This window comes from Phacochoerus africanus, chromosome 4, assembly GCF_016906955.1.
Source record: "Phacochoerus africanus isolate WHEZ1 chromosome 4, ROS_Pafr_v1, whole genome shotgun sequence".
Classification (NCBI taxonomy): Eukaryota; Metazoa; Chordata; class Mammalia; order Artiodactyla; family Suidae; genus Phacochoerus; species Phacochoerus africanus.
Genome location: NC_062547.1, coordinates 130246500 through 130269678, shown reverse-complemented (window position 1 = coordinate 130269678; position 23179 = coordinate 130246500). Strand labels below are relative to the sequence as shown.

The window sequence follows — 23179 nt, the reverse complement described above, 5'->3', positions numbered from 1 at the left end:
TCAGCTATTTTTAATTTAATATCAAGTTCTGCTTGATATACATTGATACATTGACAATTTCACTTTTGGTAAATAACTTTGCCATGAAAGAGATCTGTCAGTAATAGTTCAATACTTGGAAGAGAGGCCCAGCCAATGTGGCACCAATTGCTAAAGATAGTAAATAAATACATCCTCTATGCAGTGGTGAAGGGAAGGAAGTGTTTACTATATCCTATCAAGACTCAACTAAAAATTTCCCTTTCTTGAGTTGTTAAAACAGACATTATCACTGTCCTTAGAAGTTACAGGGAGTGGCATAGCCAACACACCTAACCAAGACATCTGTCATGGTTTCTCTCCTTAACAACAATTCCACATTCACCCACAGATAAAAGTGCCTTTGTGGGAACTATGGGATCCAGCACTATGCTCTAAGGGACCTGTGCGTCAGGTAATAGGCCCAGAGACATCAGTCTCAACTGTGGACACTGAGTGGCCCATGAACTCTCTCCAGTTCATCTTGGCCATGGTCCATAAGCTCCTGGAGAGCAATGTCTTAGACAATCACCCAGAGATGAGAGAGCCATTGTAGAAGCACAGGTTTACAGTGGAGAAACTCCAATACATCATTGGTGCAACTACATATTAGAAGTTTGGACATATTGGAAAGGGTAAGAGAAATAGTTAGGCTTTAACCACATCACCTTCCCATCAAGGCAGCACAGCTCAAGCCAGAAGAGTCCTTCTTGACCTGTGATTTCTCATGTTGGAGAAAGCCAGAGTATGTGAATAAGTGGACAGCTTCCCAGCTATGCAGGACTTTGCGAAAGAGGGCCATTTCTCTCCTGCCACATCCAGAGTATGATGCTGTGAGTTGCATGACTTGGGGGAAGGAAGATGCTTAGAGAGAAGCAGAAAGCTCAGAGGGCATTAAAGGAATGTGAATTCTACTACCTGTGTCAGAGTCCATCAAGAAGCCCATCCATGAGCCACAAAGGATGTCTAGCTTGTGGATACCCCCAACTGGCCCATGGGCGTTCCCAGTACTCTGAGCACCTCACCCAAATACCACCCCCTCCTCTGTGCCCAGCTTTCTGTGCATACTCCCAACAGGGGTGAAAATAAGTTTTGGCAAATGGCTGCTGAGCATACGCAGAAAGCTGACCCCAATTGTGGACCAGGGAGAGAACATCAACTTGAGCTTTAGCTATGCCCATGGGGAAAAAAAAAAGGAAAATTTTCAGCACCTGGCCTGGTGTACTGCAGGATGCAGAGAAGGCATACAAGTTTAAGAATTCTTATATAAGAGGGAGCAAGAATCACGGAGCAGGCATATCATTAAAAGGTCTGAGAAAGTCTCAGAATCCCTAGCAGAGCTAACAGGAGATATCTTATCTGCCTAAGTCAGTCAGTGAAGACTGGAGGAGGTGACTGCTACTGCATATGTGAAAATAGAAACAAACAAAAAAATCGAGGAAATATGACGCCACCAAAGGAGCACTACAATCTTCTAGTAACCAATGTTAAAGACATGGAGATCTGCTATTTGCCCAAAAAAGAATCCAAAAGTGCTTTTTAAGAAGTTGAAATAGCTACAGAAAGATAATTCAACAAGATCAGGCAAATAATACATGAACAAAATGAGACATTTAATAAAGAGAATAGAAATAAAAAAAGAAAAACCAAACAAATTCTTGGATCTGAAGAATACAATGAATTAAATGAAAAATGCCATAGAGAGCATAAACAGAAGAATGGATTAAACGGAAAAAATAATCTGTGAAGAGGAAGACAGATATTTTAATATTATCTAGTTAGAGAAGAAAAAGGAAATAGAATAAAAAAGAGTAAAGAAAGCCTATAATGATCTATGGGGTACCATAAAAGTGGCCAACTGCAATCATCAGAATCTATGATAGGAAATAGAGGGGAAAGGAGGTAGAAAGCTTATTTAAATAAATAGCGGCTGAAACTCCCCAAGTGTGAGAGAGATTTGGAGATTTAAGTACATGAAGCTCATAAGTCACCAAACAAATTTAACTTAAAGAGAACTTCTCCAAGACACATTATCATAAAACTGTCAAAAACCGAAGATAAAGAGAGAATCTTAAAAGCAGCAAGAGAAAAGAAGCTTGTAACTTACAAGGGAGCTCCCATAAAACTACAGGCAGATTTCTCAGCAGAACCCTTATAGTACAGGAGATAATGAAATGATGTATTCAAAGTTCCTAAAGAGGAAAACTGCCAAGCAAGAATACTTTATCCAGCAAAACTGTCTTTCAAAATAAAGGAGAAATAAAAACTCTCCCAGACAAACAACAGCTGAGAGAGTTCATCATCACTATAGCTGCCTATAAGAAATGCTAAAGAGTTTTTCAGGCTGAAATAAAAGTATGTTAATTATTAATATAAAAACATGAAAGTATACAACCTACTGGTAAAGGTAAGTATATACGCAAATTTAGAATACTCTGATAGAAATACAACTTCAACAGGATATATGCATTCCCATGTTTACTGCAGCATTATTCACAATAGTCAAGTTATGGAAACAAGCCAAATACCTGCCAATGGACAAATGGATACAAAAGATGTGTAAAATGAAAAGGCGGTCAGTAATGCAAATTGTTAGAGTAATGCAAATCAAAACTACAATGAGATATCAACTCATAAAGGTCAGAATGGAAATCATCAAAAAGTCTAAAACAATAAATGCTGGAAAGGGTGTAAAGAAAGGGAACCTTCCTACACTATTGGTAGGAATGTACAGTGATGCAACAAATATGGAGAATAGCATGGGGATTCCTTAAAAAACTAAATAAAGAACTACTATATGATCCATCCATCTCACTCCTGGGCATATATCTGGAAAAAATGAACACTAGTTTGAAAAGTTACATGCACCCCAGTGTTCAAGGCAGCATTATTTACAATATCCAAGGCATGAAATCAAACTAAGTACCCACTGACAGAGAAATGGATAAAGATGATGTGATGTAACACACACACACACACACACAATGGAATATTAGCCATGAAAAGTGAAATATTGCCATTTGCAGCAACATGAATGGACCTAGAGGTTATCATATTGAACGAAGTAAGTTAGATAGATAAAAACAAATAATATACAATATCACTTATACATGGAATCTAAATGATAATACAAGCAAACTCAATTACAAAACTAAAACAAACTCATAGACATAGAAACCAAACTTATGTACACCAAAGGCGAAAGAAGTGGAGAGGGATAAATTAAGAGCAAGATATTAACAGATGCACACTACTGTATGTAAAATAGATAAACAACAGGATTTACTGTAGAGCACAAGTACTATATTCAATGTCTTGTAATAACCTATAATGGAAAAAATCTGAAAAAATATATACGTATAACTGAATCACTTTGGTGTACACCTGAAACTAACACAATATTATAAATGGATTACACTTCAATTTTAAAAAGATATATACATACACACGATGGAATATTGTTAAGGTATGAGAAAAGATGATATCCTACCATTTATGACAATATTGATGGACTGCAAGACATTATGCTAAGTGAAATAAGTCAGAAACAAAAAGACATATATTGTATGATAGCAATTTTATGTGGAATCTAAAAAAATTAAACCTATAAAAAATATAGAATAAAATGGTGGTTACCAGGAGATGGGTGATAGGTTAAGAGTAATGGTACTTTGAGAGTACAAACTTGTAACAAGCAGTAAATAATCCATAGAGATCTAATGTAAATTATAACTAATATAGGTAATAATACTGTACCATAATTGTGTAATATGATAAATGTTGCTATATCAGCAATCATATTATGATATATAAATGCATCAAAGTAATATACTTTACACCTAAAATATGCAGAATGTTACACACCAAATTTATTGAATTAAAATACCCTGATACTACTACAGAGTACTCTGATATGATGGTGTGTTAACTATTTAACTCTAGTATAAAAATTTAAGGACAAAAGTATTAAAAATGACTACAGCTACAATAATTTGTTAACAAATGCACAATATAAAAAGGGAGAAATTATGACATAAACATAAAAGAGGAGAAAGTAAAAGAGAAGGGTATTTGCAGGCAATCAACATTAAATTGATATCAGCATATAATAGACTGTTAAATCTATAAGATGCTTTATGTAACCCTCATGGTAACCAAGAGGTAAAAATCCACAGTAGATATAGAAAAGAATCAAAGCATAACACCATGGAAAATCATCAATTCACAAAACAAAGTAACAACAACAACAAAAAAAGAAACAAGGGAACTACAAAACAGTCAGAAAACAATAAGACGGCATTATATATACTTACATGTCATAAAGCACTCTAAATGTAAATGGATTAAATTCTTTAATCAAACAGCACAGAGAGGCTTGATTGATTTTTTAAAAAATCCAATTATATGGTATCTAAAAGAGACCTCACTTCGGCTTTAAGAATACACATAGGCTCAAACTGAAGGGAACGAAAAAGATATGCCATGCTTGTAAAAACCAAAAGGGAGCAAAAGTACCTATACTTAAGTCGAACAAAAGAGATGTCAAACTAAAAACTATAATAAGACCAAGAAAGTCACTATATGATGTGAAAAGGGTCAATTCATCAAGAGGATATTATATATACACCAAACATAGGAACACCTAATATATAAAGCAAATACTAAAAGATCTGAAGAGAGAAATAGACAGCAATGTAATAATAGCAGAGTACTTCAATACCCCAATTCCAACAATGGATAGATCATCCAGGCAGAAAATCAGTATGAAATTTTGGACTAGAAAAATATTTAGATGAAATGGACATAAAACACATATATAGAACATTCCATTCAACAGCAGTAAAACATATGTTCTTCTCTAGTACATATGGAATATTCTCCAGGATAGATCACAAAACAAACCTTAGCAAATTTAAAAAGACTAAAATCATAAAGTATCTTTTCTAACAACACTGGTGTGAAAACTAGAAATCATTAATTGTAGAAAAACTAGAAAATTCACAATTGTGTGCAAATATAGCAATACACTCCTTAACAACAAACAGGTCAAAGAAGAAATCAAAAGAGAAATCAAAAACATGAAACAAACAAAAAATGGAAACTCAACATACCAAAACTTATAGGAGGTAGCAAAAAGCCATTCTAAGAGGGAAATTTATAGTGATAAATGCCTACATTAAGAAAATAGAATTATCAAGAGGTAGGATCAAGATGGTGGGGTAGGAGGATGCTGAGCTTACATGCCCTCACAAACACATCAAACTATAACTACATACAGAATAACTCTTGCTAAAAATCAACCAGAAGACAAGCAGGATGACCTTTCTACAACTAAGGCTGTAAAGAAGGATCCACGTGGTCTCTTGTAGGAACGGAGGACAAGTAATCTCACTAGGACCTGAACCTTTAGTAGGGAACCCAGAAGAAGAGGCAATTGTCACAGGTTCAGGGATGCTCCCTAGGGATCAAGGCTTTTGAGTCACAAATTAGGCACCTCAGTTATGAGTGCAATACCAGAAAGATGAGCCCTCCTAACTGGTTTGAAAACCAGTAAGGCTAACCAAAGGGCCATAAGAAATCTAGATTCTTCTCTTGGAGAGGGTTCACACTAACTTGCTAGTTCCCAGTCATAGCGCAAAGGCAGAAGCCCCCATGTGCACCTAGCTCTGGCTCTATACACTCAAACTCCAGCCCTATCTCCTGTCAAAGTAGTGGCTGCCGGTGCGCCACAGGGGATGATGCCACTTGTGTACACTTCAGATCCAATTTTCCCAACAAAGCCACTGGGCACACACAGTCTGCATAAGGACACTACCAAGAAGAATGTGCTTTCAATACAGGAAGACATAACTGACCTAACATCATAAAAATAAAGAAAGTAAAACAAAATGAGAAAACAGAGGAATATGTTTCAAACAAAAGAACAAGAACAAGAAAAATAGACAAACAAAAAACCCCTAATGGAAGAGAGTTAAACATTTACCTGATAAAGAGTTTAAGCAACAGTAATAAGAATGCTAACTGAACTTAGGAAGAGAAGAGATGAATACAGAGAGAATTAAAAAAAAAACTAGAAAATTTTTAAAGAACCAGTCAGAGTTGAAGAATACATAACTAAAATGAAAAAAAAAAACATGAAAAGGAATTAACAGCGGATTAGTTGATCCAGAAGAATGCATAATTGTCCTAGAAGATAGAATAATGGAAATCACCTAATCAGAAGAGCAAAAAGAAAAGCAAAAAATTTTAACATGAGGATAGTGTAAAGGACCTCTAGAACAACATCAGGCACATTAACATTCACATTATAGGGGTCCTAGAAGAAGAGAGAGATAAAGGGGTAGAAAAGGTATTTGCTGAAATCATGGCTGAAAACTTCCCAAACTTGAAAAAGAAAACAGGTAACAGATACAAGAGTCACAAAACATCCCAAATAAGATGAACCCAAAGAGACCCATGCCAAGGCATACCATAACAAAATGAAAAAAGTGAAAGAGATGGAGTTCCCATCATGGCTTAGAGGAAACAAATCCAACCAGTATCTGTGAGGATTTGAGTTCAATCCCTGCCCTTTCTTAGTGGGCTGGGGATCTGGCATTGCCATGAGCTGTGGTGTAGGTTGTAGACATGGCTCAGATCCCAAGTTGCTGTGGCTGTGGCTGGCAGCTGTAGCTCTGATTCGACCCCTAGCCTGGGAACCTCCATATGCCATGGGTGCAGCCCTAAAAAGCACACACACACCACACACACACACACACACACACACACACACACATTAAAGAGTGAGTTTTAAAGGCAGCAGAGGAAAACAAAGAGTCACAAGGGAACCCCTCATAAGGATATAAAATTATTATTATTATTATTATTATTATGTTGCAGAAACCTTGCATGCCAGAAGGAAGTAGCGTGATATATTTAAAGGACTGAAAGGAAAAAGCCTACAATCTAGGATACTCAATCCAGCAAGGTTATAAAAAGGAATGAAAGGAAGAAAAAACTGAAAGAGTTCATCAATGCGAAACTGTAGATGAAGAGTTAAATGGTCCTTTTTAAGTAAAAAAGAAAGGGATACAATAAGAAATAAGAAATTACAGGAAAGGAAAAATTCCACTAGTAAAAGTCAATGTATAGTAAAGGCTGTGAATAAACCACCTAAATAAGCTACTATAAAGATTAAAAGATAAAAATCACAAAATCAACTATAGCTACAATAAAGTTAAGGGACAGACATGAAAATGTAGATAGACTATGACATCAATTGTAGGGGAGGGGAGGTGGCTGACTGGACTTAAAAAATCAAGATTCATTTATATGCTGCCTACAAGAGACTCACTTCAGAGCTAAAGGCACACATAGACTGAAACTGAGGGTGTTGAAAGAAGATATTCCATGTAAACAGACAAAAAAGGAAAGCTAAAATAGTAATACTTATATCAGAAAAAGTGGGCTTTAAAATGAAGACAAAGAAGTATGTTATATAATGATAAAGGGGTCAATACAAGAAGAGGATATAACATTTTAAAACATATACTCACCTAATAGAGGAGCACCTATATAGATACAGTAAATATTAACAGATATAAATGGAGAAATTGACAATAATACGACACTATAAGGGGACTTTAACACCCCAATTACATCAATGGAAAGATCCAGGCTGAAAATCAATATGGAAACAGTGGCCTCAAATGATACACTAGACTAGTTGGACATAAGAGGTGTCTATTAGACAATCCACCCCAAAAGAGCAGCATACATAATTCTTTCAAGGACAATGGACCATTCTCTAGGATAGATCACATGCTAGGCCAAAAAACAAGTCTCAACAAATATAAGAGAATAGAAATTACATCAAGTATATCTTTTCCAACCACAACAATATAAAACTAGAAATCAATTATAAAAAAATGGAAAAAACACAAATATGTGGACATCATACAACATGCTACTAAAAAACCAATCAATTGATGAAGAGCTCAAAAAAAGAAATCAGAAAGTACCTTGAGATTAATGAAAATAAAAACAAACTTTCCAAAATCTATGGGACATGAAATAGCAGTTCTAAGAGAGAATTTATAGTGATATAAGTCCACCTCAAGAAACAAGAACAATCTCAAATAAATAATCTAACTTTCCATCTAAAGGAATTAGAAAAAGAAACAAAGCCCAAAGTCAGCAGAAAAAGGAAATATTAAAATCAAAGGAGAAATAAATATAATAGACCCCCAAAAATAGGGAAAAATCAATGAAACAAAGAGCAAGTTTTTTTTGAAAATATTTAAAATTTTGATAAGCCTTTAGCCAGCCTCATGAAGAGAGAGGACCCAAATAAATGAAATAAAAAATGGAAAAAAGAGAAATTACAGCTGAAACCAAAGAAATACAAACAATCATAAGAGAATACTACAAACAGTTACATGCCAACTAATTGGACAACCTGGAAGAATTAGAGACATTCCTAGAAACATACAACCTTCTAAGACTGGATCAAGGAGTAGATAACCTGAGCAGACCAATTACTGTAGTGAATTTAAAGCAGTAATCAAAAAACTCCCAACAAACAAATGTCCAGGATTGGACAGCTTCACATGAAAATATATAACAAACATATAAAGAAGAGTTAACACCTATCTTCAAACTATGCCAAAACTCCCAAACTCATTCTATGAGACCATCATTACTGTGATACTAAAACAAGACCAAAAAAAAAGAAATTACAAGCCAGTAACTCTCATGAATAGAGATACAAAAATCCTCAACAAACACAATAGCCAATATATGGAAACAACCTAAATGTCCATCGACAGATGAATGGATTAAGAAGATGTGGTACATATATACAAAATGGAATACTACTCAGCCATAAAAAAGAATGAAATAAAGCCATTTGCAGCAACATGGATACAACCAGAGATATCATACTAAGTGAAGTAAGTCATAAAGAGAAAGACAAATACCATATGATATCACTTACTGTGGAATCTAATGTATGGCACAAATGAGCCTATCTAGAAAACAGAAAAAAAAACCTGATGAACATAGAGAACAGACTTGTGGTTGCCAAGGGGTAGGTTGGGAGGAGTGGGGTGGACTGGGAGTTTAGGGTTAGTAGATACAAACTACTGCATTTGGAATGGATAAGCAATGAGGTCCTGCTGTATATCACAGGGAATCACTTATGATGGAACATGATGGCAAATAATATGAGAAAAAGAAAAAAATATATATATATATAAACTGGGTCACTTTATTGTACAGCAGAAGTTGACAGAACATTGTAAGTCAACTATAATAAATTCTTTTTAATCCTCAATAAAATACTAGCAAACAGAATTCAACAATATATAAAAGGATCATACATCATCAGGGACACGAAAATGTGCTTGTCATCACAAATCATCAGGAAAATGGAAATCAAAGCCACAATGAAATACCACATCACACCTATTAGAATGGCTATCATCAAAAAAAAAAAAAAAAATAAGAGGTAACAGGTGCTGGTGAGAATGTAGAGAAAAGGGAACCCTCGTGGACCATTAGTGGGAATGAAAATCAATAGCCACTATGGAAAATAATATGGAGGCGCCTCAAAAGATTAAAAATTGAACACCCATATGATTCAGCAATCCTACTTCTGGATGCATATCCAAAGGAAATAAATCAGAATTTCAAAGAGATATCTGTACTCCCACATTACTGCAGCAGTAGTCGTAATAGCTAAGATATGGAAACAACCCAAATGTCCTTTGGTCCTTTGGCTGATGAGTGGATAAAGAAAACGTACACACACACACACACTTAAATATTATTCATTCATAAAACAAAGAAGAAAATCCTGACACATGGGACAACACAGATGGCCCTGAGATAGCAGTATCCCAGGTGAAATAAGTCAGACAGAGAAAGACAGACACTGCATGATATCACTTATATGTGGAATCTGCAAACCTGGACTAACAGAAATAGAGAGTAGAAAGGTGGTTGCCTGGGCTGGGCATCAGTGGTTGGAGCGAGGGAAATGGGGAGTTGTTTGTCCAAGGGCACAAACCTTGAGTTGTAAGATGAATAAATTCTTGAGATCTAATGTACAGCAGGGTGGCTGTCGTTCACAGCACTGTGTTATATACTTGAAAATGGTTAAGAAAGTAAATCTTAAATATTCTCACTACAAAAAAGAAATAGTAATTATGTGAGACGATAGAGGTGTTAACTATCCATATTACGGCATTCATTTTACAATATGTAAGTCTATGGAATCATCATGTTATATACCTTAAACTTACACAATGTTACATGTCAATAATATCTCAGTAAAGCTGGGAAGAAAAAGCAGAAGTTAAAGACACAAAGAGTCCCTGATAAAATTAAATATTTATAATTACCAGTCTAAAGTTCAATAAAAGTCAATCAAACCCCTTTATTGTTTGTTTCCCAAATAAGTAGACTGTGGGGAATGTTAGTTCCATCATGTTCCAGGGAAAAAAAGCAGGTAGAGGGTAGGGGATAGGGGGAAGGGAATTTCATGGTCAAATAAATTTGAGACATGCCTTTACTCCAAGTATTCCCAAGACTTCAACAGATTAATGCACATTTTTGAAAAAGAGGATCTCACAGGAGTTCCCGTCGTGGCTCAGTGGTTAACGAATCCGACCAGAAACCATGAAGTTGCGGGTTCAATCCCTGCCCTTGCTGAGTGGGTTAAGGATCCGGCGTTGCTGTGAGCTGTGGGGTAGGTTGCAGACATGGCTTGGATCCTGCGTTGCTGTGGCTCTGGGGTAGGCCGGCGGCTACAGCTCTGATTAGACCCCTAGCTTGGGAACCTCCATATGCCGTGGGAGCAGCCCAAGAAATGGCAAAAAGACAAAAAAAAAAAGAGGGTCTCACATAAGGCATGTGCCAATTTTATTGCATTATTGCAACAATGAATTCTGCAAGAAGATCACTGAGTATGTTACACTACGGGAAAGCAACTCATACTGTCCAGGGACCAAGTTTCTGGAAACCCATTCTCCTCCCTGGATCGACAGATGGATTTTCATTTGAGGTAGCCCATTTCTTTTTCTGTGCCTCAATTACAGACTAGGTTCAATAAATTAACTCTGTTGTGAACGCTTAAACCTCAGTGTCTATGCCATATCTAGACTTGCCTTTGCCCTTCTAATGTACTCAGCTGGGCAAGGAGGCCCCCTTTGGATCATGCTGCCCTCATGCCCTGTGACCTAAGAAGTCTGCTTTTCTATGTGGTGGGTCTCTTGGAACTCTAGCTAATTCCTTTAAATTGTTTTAAGAATTATCCATCAAGAAAAAACTACATCTGGAGTTCCCATCGTGGCACAGTGGACATACATCTGACTAGAAACCATAAGGATGCGGATTCGATCCCTGGCCTCACTCAGTGGGTTAGGGATCCGGTGTTGCCGTGAGCTGTGGTCTAAGTCGCAGATGTGGCTCAGATCTGGCCTTGCTGTGGCTGTGGTGTAGGCTGGCAGCTGTAGCTCCATTTTGACCCCTAGCCTGGGAACCTCCATATGCTGTGGGTGCAGCCCTAAAAAGAAAAAAGAAAAAACCATGTCTGAACTTTGGATATTACTACAGCTTAAGGAAAGAACAGTGTCTAAGCAGCATTGCCTGAATCCGTCTCCTTCTTCTTTAGCATCTGTGTGCATGGCTGGAGGGATGTACTGGTTTACCACTGGATTATCTGTACAAGAGCTGACAGCCACTATCCCAGGCTGAAAACTGCAAGTTCTGTCATCGCCTGGTCATGTCAATGTCTTGGGATTGGTCACTTAGATCAAAATGCATCTTTCCTACTATTTTTAAACTAGTTTTCTCTAAAAAAATGTGAACCATAGTGCAATAAAAAGTTGCTTCTCACTTCTGAGCTTTTATATTAGCTATTATCTTTCTCTGAAAAGGGGACTGCATAAATTATTAGGACTGTAAAAATTCTACATGTCCTCTAAAGACTGAAATTGCAGGAACTCATTTTCTAGAAATAAGGTAAAGCTTTCCATTGTTTCCCTTCGGCCCTGTCTCCATGGGACTCTAAAGTCGGGCTTTCTCAAGCAAAAAATAGGCAGCAGACAAGATTTCCATCTGTTCAGATGGAGGCTACCTTAAATTCATAGTTGTTTTATTATCATTATTCAATTCATGGGTTCTATCTATAAAGTCCTAAGTAGTGAGCAAGCATTTATAACCAATAAAGCAAAAACAGGTTCCTTGCATTGTTGATCAGATTTCCAATCTTCACTACTAGCAAGCACCAATGAATGACCAAAACTGGAAAACATAAGTTAGGTTCCAAGAGATGTGTGGGAAAATTGGAATTTCTGCTGGTGCAGTATGTGGACAAAGAATCCTGCCCAGTATTTGCTGGTACATTCCTCTGAACCAAGTCGGGCTCCATGGCAACAGAATACAAGGTCTCTATGGAAACATGAAAAAAATCCACTGCCAGAGGCAGAAAGGGCCTCTTGGGTAGGTGCACTTGGAAACATACCATCTGATTTTGCTGTCGGTTCAGGGTCTCTCTGGCTGGCCTAACAGGGTTGTCTCACTTTTATCTGGACTCAAAGGGCTCTGCTTAAAAGAGTCTACACACTAAGGTTGTTTGGAGATATCTGACAAGATCATGATTTTATTATTAAACAAGTCTGTGAGTGTGAGAGTCAAACAAATCCAGAGCAGAAGGCTCTGCCTTCGGCTTCAGAGAGGTACTCCTCATCATGCTCCTCCAATCCCCCAGAGAAGCCCAGATCACCCCAAAACAGCCCTCTGCCAAAGGGGTGAATCATCATAGCCCCGCACAGGGCTTCCTGCCCTGCACTTCAGCTCTTCTCATTCCAAAAATCTGAGCCCAAAACTCTTCAGCAGCAAAGACCAAAGTGACATGAAACCTGGATAAAGAATTAAAGGTGACCTTCCATCTTCTCCAGGTGGGGAAACAAGTACCTGTAGGGCCCTCTTCCCAAAAGTCTTGCCCATTTGGCCAGTTCCCCAAGCGTGATGTCGCCCTCATCAGACCCTGCTAAGGGCTGACATTGAGGCCATATATGGCTATTAAAAACCTTCTTAACTTCTTTCCTAAACAAAATTGCTGACAATATTATCCTGCATCAGCTTGCTAAATAAATACTCCAGCTCACAAAGAGGAAACATTCTTCTTGGAGACAGTAGCAGGAATAGTACATATAACAGCCTAGTGAAATCGGGAAGCTAGGTATAAGAAGACCCTATGGCCAGGTGCATGATTCAGGAACCTCAATTGCTATCTCCATGACTCAAGTGGTCCAAAATGTCACAGGATGCCGGACAGAGTCTAATTCAAGGATGGCAAATGTGGGGGACTCGGGCCACCCAATGACCATGACAGAAGTCATTAAGAGTCACCCTGTCCTCTCTCTTAGCACAAACATGGCCTCAGAATCCTTCTAAACACAATGGTCTGGGTAGTTGCTTCTAAGAGATGTTACCTTCTCTCCCCAAAGAGAAGCTTTTTGTTAATTCCAGTCTAATATAACATAATATTCCAATATAAAATGAAGAGATGGGGGAAATGTATGAGTTATGTGGCAAATAGCTGAGCTGAGCCTCCTAAAATTCTACCTATGTGGCATATCTGTCTCCTGGAAGGAAAATAGTCCTGGGTAAGTGAGCAGCAGATGTCTTTAAGCCCTTAACCCAAAATTTGGGTTTAAAGTCCATTGCCTACTAAAGCATGACATTTAAATAAGAGTAAAGTTCATCTGCAGGAATTATTTTTTATACAAACACTGCCCATAGTTCTACCTCCTTATTTGCTTCCAGCCAGTTCAGTTTTTCACAAAATTGGCCAAGTTAAAAATCAGCTGTGAATATTCATTCAGTGCTATGGTAATTGATTGTCACACTCGTCTCTGCTAAGCACATGAAATCATATACAGTCCAGTGTGTGGGAGTGAAGCCTTCTTATTTACGGTTCCAAAGTTCTCTTAATGAGTGCCAGAGACAGCCAGGGCATATCCATGGGAACCGATCCTCTACTGCTAGAACTGCCCTACAAGGCAACAGGGAAGTGACCCAACCCCCAACCTCTTCCCATGTCTTCCATGCAAGCCACACTGCCTACAATGCACCCATTACAGCTTTCATTTGAACTTAGCATTTGACCTCCACCATTTAACAAAAATAGGGTAACAGAGTCAAGCCCACCACCCAGGAAACATTCATCAGAACAGCCCCTTTCTCTGTAGCAGTATCCAGCAGGAGAATATGGACATCTGGGGAAAAGGATGGGAGCTACCCTGGAGAAGGGACCCCAGGCCATGCCCTTGTCCATTCATGGTTCTGCTTCCAGTGATCTGCTTTTGCTGCCATCGGTCAAGGACATCGGAGGAAGAGTGTATTGCTAGCCACATTGCAGCATTAGCCAAGCCTTCCCATGGAGAGAAAGTTGGCAGCTTCCCACTCTGAAGCATTTGTCTTGTGAGCTTTTCCTAGTCCCATGAAACCAACTTTACAGGCAATTCCCACTTGCTAAAAGGGCAGGTTCGAAAGATGTGTTTGGAAATCAATTGTGTGTGTCTCCAAACACATCATCCTAAAGTTCTAATGCTGTAAATAATGGTTAGATGCCAAGGGCAGCCTCAAATCCTCAAATACAGGACTGCAAAGATCACAAGTCTGGGTCTTATCTTCTTTCCATGGACCAGCAAATTCATGTCACTGTCCAGGGCCACCTAGAGCTCTCCCCCCTCCACCCACCGCCCCCGACAGGGCAGTGGTAGGGATCATGCCTCTCTCCTCAGTGCTCCCGGTGCAGGGGTGGGGAGAAGACAAGGGGCTGCCCTGGCTCCAAACCAATCAAGCTGCAGTCAGTCGAGGCCATGGGGGAGAGGGGCCTGTGGACTTTGGAGGAGAGAATGGATCCCAGTGACAGTGATGAGGGTAAGGGGCTCCGAAGGGCCTGGGCTTTCTGCTGGTTTGACTCCTGACATTTGCTATTCAATTCCGTCTCAAACTGTCTCCTTTACTAGCCCGGAAATCATCCCATTTCTCTCTCTACTGCCACCTGTTGCTTCTAATCAGCATTTCTGTGGCGCTTCAAAAAACAAGACAGTTTCACTTTACCCCCCTTGAAACCAAAATACAAGTGGCTAACAAATACGTATTTCTTAAGAGCATCACTAATAATTGAGGAAATGCAAATGAAAGCATGAGATCAATTTTGTCACCCAACAGCTTAAAGCAATACTATTACCTAATGCTAGTGAGGATATGGGGAAGAGGGCACCCTCATATACTCCTTGCGGACATACACATGCTTAGAATCTGTGTGGACAGCAATTTGGCAGTTTGTATCAAAAAAGTCTTAAAATGTAGCCTAGATTGCACCTGTCTCCCAATATCCATTATTCCCTTCCTACAGAAATATATTTTTACTGGGCCCCTGACCACACAGAACAAAGATGCCCTTGTAGCTTAGCAAGGTCATGTGACTAAGTTCTAGCCAAAGTAGAAATGGAATGTGATCACAACTAGGAACTCCCCTCAGGAAACAGCTGGCATTGGCATATGCCTCTTTCTCCTGCCTCTTCCATTCATTGCTTGGGTTCTAGACTGATCTGGGGAGATCAATAATGGCATGGAGATGAAGGCTGCACCCTAGACATGGTAGAGAAGAAAGGTGGAAATTGCCTGCGTTCCCTATTGGTTTACCAACCTCTGGATTCAGGTGAGAAGGAAATCAACTTTTATCTCACAGCCAAACTTTGATACTTTATGCATATTCTTTGTCCCAGAAATCCCACTACATTTGTCTTAGGAATCGTTCACATGTGAAAAGAGACACAAAATAGTTTAGGGGCTGCAGTACGTATCATTTAAGTGTTCAGTATTAGAATAGGTAAGTAGGTAGGCAGGAAGGAAGGAGGGAAGGAAGAAAGGGAGGAAAGAAGGAAGGAAGGAATGGAGGGAGGAAGGAAGGAAATTTAAATGAGGTAGGCAAAACAGTACGGATGAAAATACATGTTAACAGATAATCTTCAAATACACTACATTTAAGCTAATTTGTGTTATGTATCCCTTCATTTTAGGAACAAAGTCAAAATTCTAAACTAGAGAACTATACGAAATCTTAGGGTGTGGGATTGAAAAGATGGAACATGGGAAGTGTTTGGGGCTTGCTGATCTTGTATAAGAAATTAAGGCCAGACAACTGCCACTTGGGACTTCAGACTATACATGGGACCAGCATCAAGGCAAGATGGAAGAGGATGGACAAGATGACCTTAGGGTTACAATTTCACATTCAAACACAGCCATGAGATTTGCAACCAGATACCAATACTGCAAGAGACGTGCGGTCATAAAAGATAAGAACTATATGGATACATAACTGTAGCAATAACCATGGTAGTTAAAGTTAAGCCAAAAATACATGTATATACCTTAATGACTAAAAATACACAAAAGTGAATCACTTGGTATAGCTAACTGGGTCGAGAGATGAAATCAACTTGAAACTAGGACTATCACATGGCCTGGCTTGTAAATCATAGGTCTTAGATCTAAGGAATACAGGATATAACATCTAGAACAGACAAAGGCCTCAGGATGTTCAGTCAAGGCAGTTAATCAGGTAACATGTTCTCTGGTATTTAAAAATTTTCAGAAAACAATACGAAGGAATATTAGGTAGTCTTAAAACAAACAGGAAACCTTGTCACAGGCTACAACATAGCCGAAGCTCAAGGACGTCACACTGAGTGAAATAAAACCATCATCAAAGGACAGAGGCTATATGATTCCATTCATAGGAAGTATGTGAAGGAGTCAAAATCCCAGAAGTAGAAAGTAGAAGTAAAAATGTGGTCTCCAAGAGCTGGAGGTAGGGGGTATGAAACTGGGTTTTAATGGGTATAGAATCTCAGTGCTGAAGAATGACAAGCTCTAGAGATCTGTTGCAACAGTGTGAATACACTCAACACCGCTGACCTGTACACTTAAAAATGATTAAGCTGGCAAATTTAATGTTATGTATTCTTTATTATAATTAACTGACTAAATAATTTGAGCAAACTGAAAAGAGATCACCAAAATAGTTTAAAATAAACCAAAAAACATGAATTGATATAATCATTTGCTTAGGGGGTAACTATCTGTCAGCCTTGCGAATATTTTTTTCTTTTTATGGCCACACCTATGGCACATGGAAGTTCCCGGGTCAGGGGTTGAATGGGAGATGCAGCTACAGGCCTATGCCACAGCAACACGGGATCTAAACTGCATCTGTGACCTATGTGAGAGCTTGTGACAACGCTGGATCTTTAACCCACTGAGCAAGGCCAGGGGTCAAATCCACATCTTCATGGACACTATGTTGGGGTCTTAACCCACTGAGCCACAACAGGAACTCCAAAATTTTGAATTTAATATAGAAATACATAAGAGAATCAAAATCTATAGTGTTTAAAATTTTCATTTTGAGAAGGTAATTATAATATTTAAAAGAATGTGGTCTATTACACTAAGATTCAGTCTTCTAATTTCATTTTTAAATGTGTAGTGAAATAATTGATTAGAACTATCATTTTAAAGTTAAAATTTTACAAATACATTAGAACATCTGGAGTTCCTGTCATGGCTCAGCGATTAACAAACTCGACTAGGATCCATGAGGATGGGGTTCAATCCCTGGCCTTGCTCAGTGGGTTAAGGATCCGGCGTTGCTGTGAGCTGTGGTGTAGGTTGCAGACGCGGCTCGGATTCCACATTGCTGTGGCTGTGGCCAGCAGCGGTAGCTCTGATTCGACCCCTAGCCTGGGAACTGTACTGCTGTGGGTACAGCCCTAAAAAGAAAAAATAAACAAAGAAACCAAAAAACAAAACAAAACAAAAAACACTTTTAAGAGAATTTAAGATTCCACCTTATTAGTAAGTTTGACTTGCTCCCCAGCTACCTATTTTTCTAATACAGGTAGTTACATGAAACCTCCTTTTCTTTGCTTCCAGGTACACTGACTACCAAAAATTAAACTAAAATTATAACCAATTCCAATGTTTCAATTTCTTTGAAAACTTGCTAGAAACAGTTAAAAATGGTGACTAAGCTAGGTGCCTGGCAGCAAAACCTAGTTGAAAAAAGATTATGAAAGTAGACCAAGAATTATGTGTTCCCTCTTCCTTCTCTATCCACAAGGGTGCCTCACTAGAGCCAGCGTGAGAGCACAGAAGATTTACCGGAGGCATCCCCACGAACCAGGAGGTAAGGGAAGCTTGATTGTCCTCTAGGGTTAAGCTATGAAATCTAGACATCAGAGGGAGAGATGCAAAATACCCTTAAAGAGATCCGGGCCTCTGAGACTAGACAGTAAGCTGAGCAAATAAATTAATACACCTAAAGGAAAAATGTTTCAGTCTCCAGGGGTAGTTGGTCATCCAAGAAGGCTCAGAAAAGGAGAATTTGAGAGGCAAATGCTTAGAAATGTCCATCCAAGCAGTGAGAAGGACATCTTGAAATGTGTCTGGTGTGAGATCAAGGAAAACTTCTCTTTACCATGATATGACATAAGGATTTTTACCAAGTATGACAGCGCTGTGGGATTGCCTTGCTTGCTGAGACAGCCTGCACTACTGAATAAAATGAAAGAGGTGCTGTGCTGTGGAACTGAAACCACAAAGCACTGAAATTCTCTCACTGACCTTGCTCAGATCCACACTCCTTACACCAGCTGCCAATAAAATCTAGCTTCCCACATGCTGGACCTCCAAGGAGAGAAGGTATGGCCAAAAAACTGCATAAGCACCTCTCCAGGTTCTGAGCAACTTAATCAATGAGCATCCAGCTTTATATATGATTCCTATGACCTGAGTTAACAGAAGTGAATCCTAGAAGACAGAACTATTTTCTTGGTGTGCTGAGACAACTGTGTTTTAAGTTTTGTAAGTGTGTGTAAGTTTGAACCCTGGCTAGGGCACCAAGATGATGTCACACCGAAGCCTCTAAAGTGTCCGGCCCAACCAGCCAGGCCTTTCTCCTCTCCACTCTGTGTGTATTCAGGGCTTTCCTTTAAAATTTCCCATCAGCCTAGGTCACAGAGATCAGCTCATGATTATTCTCTAAGGTGTTTAATTATAAACATGTAATTTTTCTTATTCAATATCATTAATCAAACATTTGCAAATTAGGAAAAATAGCGAAGGAAAAATGGGCACAGGGTATAAGCAAAAAAAAGACATTCTATATTGCTGGTGAGGGTATAAACTGAAAACACACCAAACACGTTAAAAAATATGTTTATGCCTCTGACCCAGCAAATCTACTTCTAGGAATTTATTTCCACCTATTAATTATAGATATGAACAAAGATTTAATCCAAATGACACTGTAAATCAATTATACATTAATAACAATAATAAAAGAAAAAATAAGTCTACAAATAACAAATGCTGAAGAGGGTGTGGGGAAAAGGGAACCCTCCTACACTGTTGGTGGGAATGCAAACTTATATAACCACTAGGGAGAACAGTATAGAGGTTCCTAAGAAAACTGAAAACTACCATATGATCCAGCAATCCCACTCCTGGGCATATATCCAGACAAAACTACAATTCAAAAAGATACAGGCACCCATATGTTCACAGCAGCACAATTCACAATAGCCAAGACATGGAAACAACCTAACTGTCCTTCAACAGATGAATAGATTAAGAAGATGTGGTACATCTATACAATGGAATACTACTCGGACATAAAAAAGAATGAAAGAATGCCATTTGCAGCAACATGGATGCAACTAGACATTCTCATACTAAGAGAAGTCAAAAAGAGAAAAACAAATACCCTATGATATCACTTATACGTGGAACCTAAAATATGGCACAGATAAATCTCTTTAAAAAACAGAAACAGACTCACAGACATAGAAAACAGATTTGTGGTTGCCAAGTGGGATGTGGGAGAGGGTGGGATGGACTGCAAGTTTGGGGCTAGTAGATGCAAACTATTAAATTTAGAATGGATAAGCAATGAGGTCCTACTCTGCAGCACAGAGAACTATATCCAGTCTCTTGAGATAGACCATGATGGAAGACAACATAAGAAAGGGAATTTATATATATGTTTGACTGAATATCTTTTCTGTATAGTAGAAATAGGTCCAACATTGTAAATCACTATAATAAGAAAAATAAATTTTTTAAAAAAGAAAGAAAAGGATTTAACCACAATGATGTCTTCTAAGGCAGTCCATAATAGTTCAAACTTGGAAATCAGGTAAATATCCAATAGTTGAGAGTGGCTAAATAAACATCTATAATGCAATCACATACTGACATTTGTAAACTATTATGGAAGTGCATTTACTGACCAGGAAAGATCTTCACAATATATTTTCATTTTCTTTCTTTTTCCCAGGTTATATTTTCCAATCTCTCTTCACCAAACATTTATTATTATAGATAGCCTTGGCTTTGAATCAAATTTGAGAAATCACCCTTGTCTATTCTATGTAAAGAATAGATTCCAGGGGTTGGAAGGAAGATGACACATACACTGATCCAAGCCCCCTCTCTACTCAAGAACAAATTAGTCTCAGTTATAAATGGCTTACCCAAGGCTCCTCAGCTGAGTGGTTGCCTAGGCAGTGCTACACGCAGCTCTACGAGTCTTAAGTCCAGATGTGTCCAATCATTCCTACTGCCTCCAAGTTAGAGCAGAACTTTGTCTCTCTCTGTGCTAGTCAACACCAGTGTCTTAGCTCAAAAAGCAAAGATGTCCCTCTAGCTTTGTGTTGAGCCAAAATGTTCAATAAATCAGAAGAAATATCTCTTTTAAATGTCCTAAACACACTAGTAAGAAAGCCCAACTGAAAACTGAATCCCACATGATATTCTAGGATTTCCTAAAGTGTATCATAAAATGCCAAATTTCTCTCAAGACATCTCAAAATTAATTGGTGAGATGGGGAGGGAAGAGAGAAATGACAATGAAAAGAAGTCTACTCTGAAGACATAGCGATGGTCAACAGGCACATGAAAAGATGCTCAACATCACTAATTACTAGAAAAATGCAAATCAAAACTACAATGAGGTACCACCTCACACACAGTCAGAATGGCCACAATTAAAAAGTCTACAAATAGGAGTTCCCATCGTGGCTCAGTGGTTAACGAATCTAACTAGGAACCATGAGGCTGCAGGTTTGATCCCTGGCCTCGCTCGGTAGGTTAAGGATCCGGCGTTGCCATGAGCTGTAGTGTAGGTCACAGATGTGGCTCGGATCTGGTGTTGCTGTGGCTCTGGTGTAGGCTGGTGGCTACAGCTCCAATTCGCCCCCTAGCCTGGGAATCTCCATATGCCATGCGTGCGGGCCTAGAAAAGACAGAAAGACCAAAAAAAAAAAAAAAAAGTCTATAAATAACAAATGCTGGAGAGGGTGTGGAGAAAAGAGAACCCCCCTGCACTGTTGGTGGCATGTAAGTTTGTGTAGTATGAAGGCTCTTCAAAAAGCTAAAAATAGAGTTGCCATATGATCCAGCAAACCCACTCCTAGGCATACACCCAGAGAAAACCATAATTCAAAAAGATATATGCACCATAATGTTCAATGCAGCACTATTCACAATAGCCAAGACATGGAAACAATCTAAGTGTCCACTGACAGATAAATGGATAAAGAAGATGTGGTATATATATATATATATATACACACACACACACACACACACACACATATATGAATATTACTCAGCCATCAAAAAGAATGAAGACATTCCCACTGTGGCCTAGTGGGTTAAGAACCCGGCTAGTATCTGTAAGGATGCGGTTCAATCCCTGGCCGTGCTTAGTGGGTTAAGAATCCAGCATTGGCTCGGATCTGTGACTGTAACATTGGCCAGCAGCTGCAGCTCCAATTCGACCTCTAGCCTGAGAACTTCCATTTGCCATAGGAGCGGCCCTGAAAAAACAAGAAAAAGAATGAAATAATGTAACTTGCAGCAACATGTAGAGATTATCATACTAAGCGAAGTCAGATAAAGACAAATACCATATGCTATCACTTATATGTGGAACCTAAAATATAACATAAATGAACCTATCTATGAAAAAGAAATAGATGCACAGACATAGACAACAGGTGCAGCTGCCAAGGGGGACAAGAGGTGGGGGAGGGGTGGGGTGGGAGTTTGGGGTTGGCAGATGCACAGTATTACATACAGAACGGAAAAACAACAAGGTCCTATTGCATGGCATAGGGAACTCTACTCAATATCCTGTGATAAAACATAATGGAAAAGAGTATTTTTTTAAAAAAATGTACATACACACACACACACATATATCCATATACATATCTGAATCACTTTGCTGTACAGGAGAAGTTAACACAACATTGCAAATCAGCTATACTTCAATTTAAAAAAATTTTTTAAAGGGTCTACTCTGTCACCCAGACTCTGTCATTTCTCATTGTGGACGCTCCTTCTACTTCTAATAAGTCTATCATTCTGTGTACCAAACATGCTGGCCTCTGAGAAGTTGACTTGGGACTCCGGTCAGTGGCTGCAGGAAGGTTATATCTCTGTTCTCTTCTGTGGCCTAAGTCTAATGACCAATTCCAAATAGACATTTATTAAAGGATTGTAACTAACACTGTAGCATCTGACCTTGAATCATCTTGCTATAACATCTGCTTTCTTCTCAAGTGACATTCATGGGGAGATTTTTGAAGGGACAGAGGGACAGAGTTAATGCTTCCCTCCTTACAAAGGCCAAGCAAGTGGCAGTGAATGAAAGGGACTGATCCAAGCAGGATGCCCCATCTCTGCACGCCTCCAACTGGGCTGCCATTAACAGATGCAAACTGACACTGGGAAAAATAAATGAACCTCCAAGCAATGCAATTCTTACTTACGGACACACATTTCCTGCTCTCATAAAATCCAGGACAACACTGGGACTTGCGCCTATACATAGTTTTTTCTCCATGCCGATAGGCTGTCCGATAACTGATTCTATACAGAGGGAAAAATCACATTGTTACTTCTTTTGACCTGCAATTTGATTAGATCAAGCATTTCTATTTTAATGCAAAAAACTAGTACACATAATACAAGTATAAGAAGCAAAATCTTCCAAAATAATTAAGAAGAAATACGGGATATACGTTTTGAC

The 23179-nt window shown here is 38.7% G+C and overlaps 1 protein-coding gene across 1 annotated transcript in view; it reads right to left on the bottom strand.

Moving 5' to 3' along the window:
* MEGF10 (multiple EGF like domains 10) overlaps window positions 1-23179 on the bottom strand; it is a 185077-nt gene that overhangs the window by 102527 nt on the left and 59371 nt on the right. Inside the window, 2 exon segments of the mRNA XM_047778535.1 lie at window positions 22920-22934; window positions 22937-23019. Coding sequence (XP_047634491.1) covers window positions 22920-22934; window positions 22937-23019 — 98 coding nt within the window.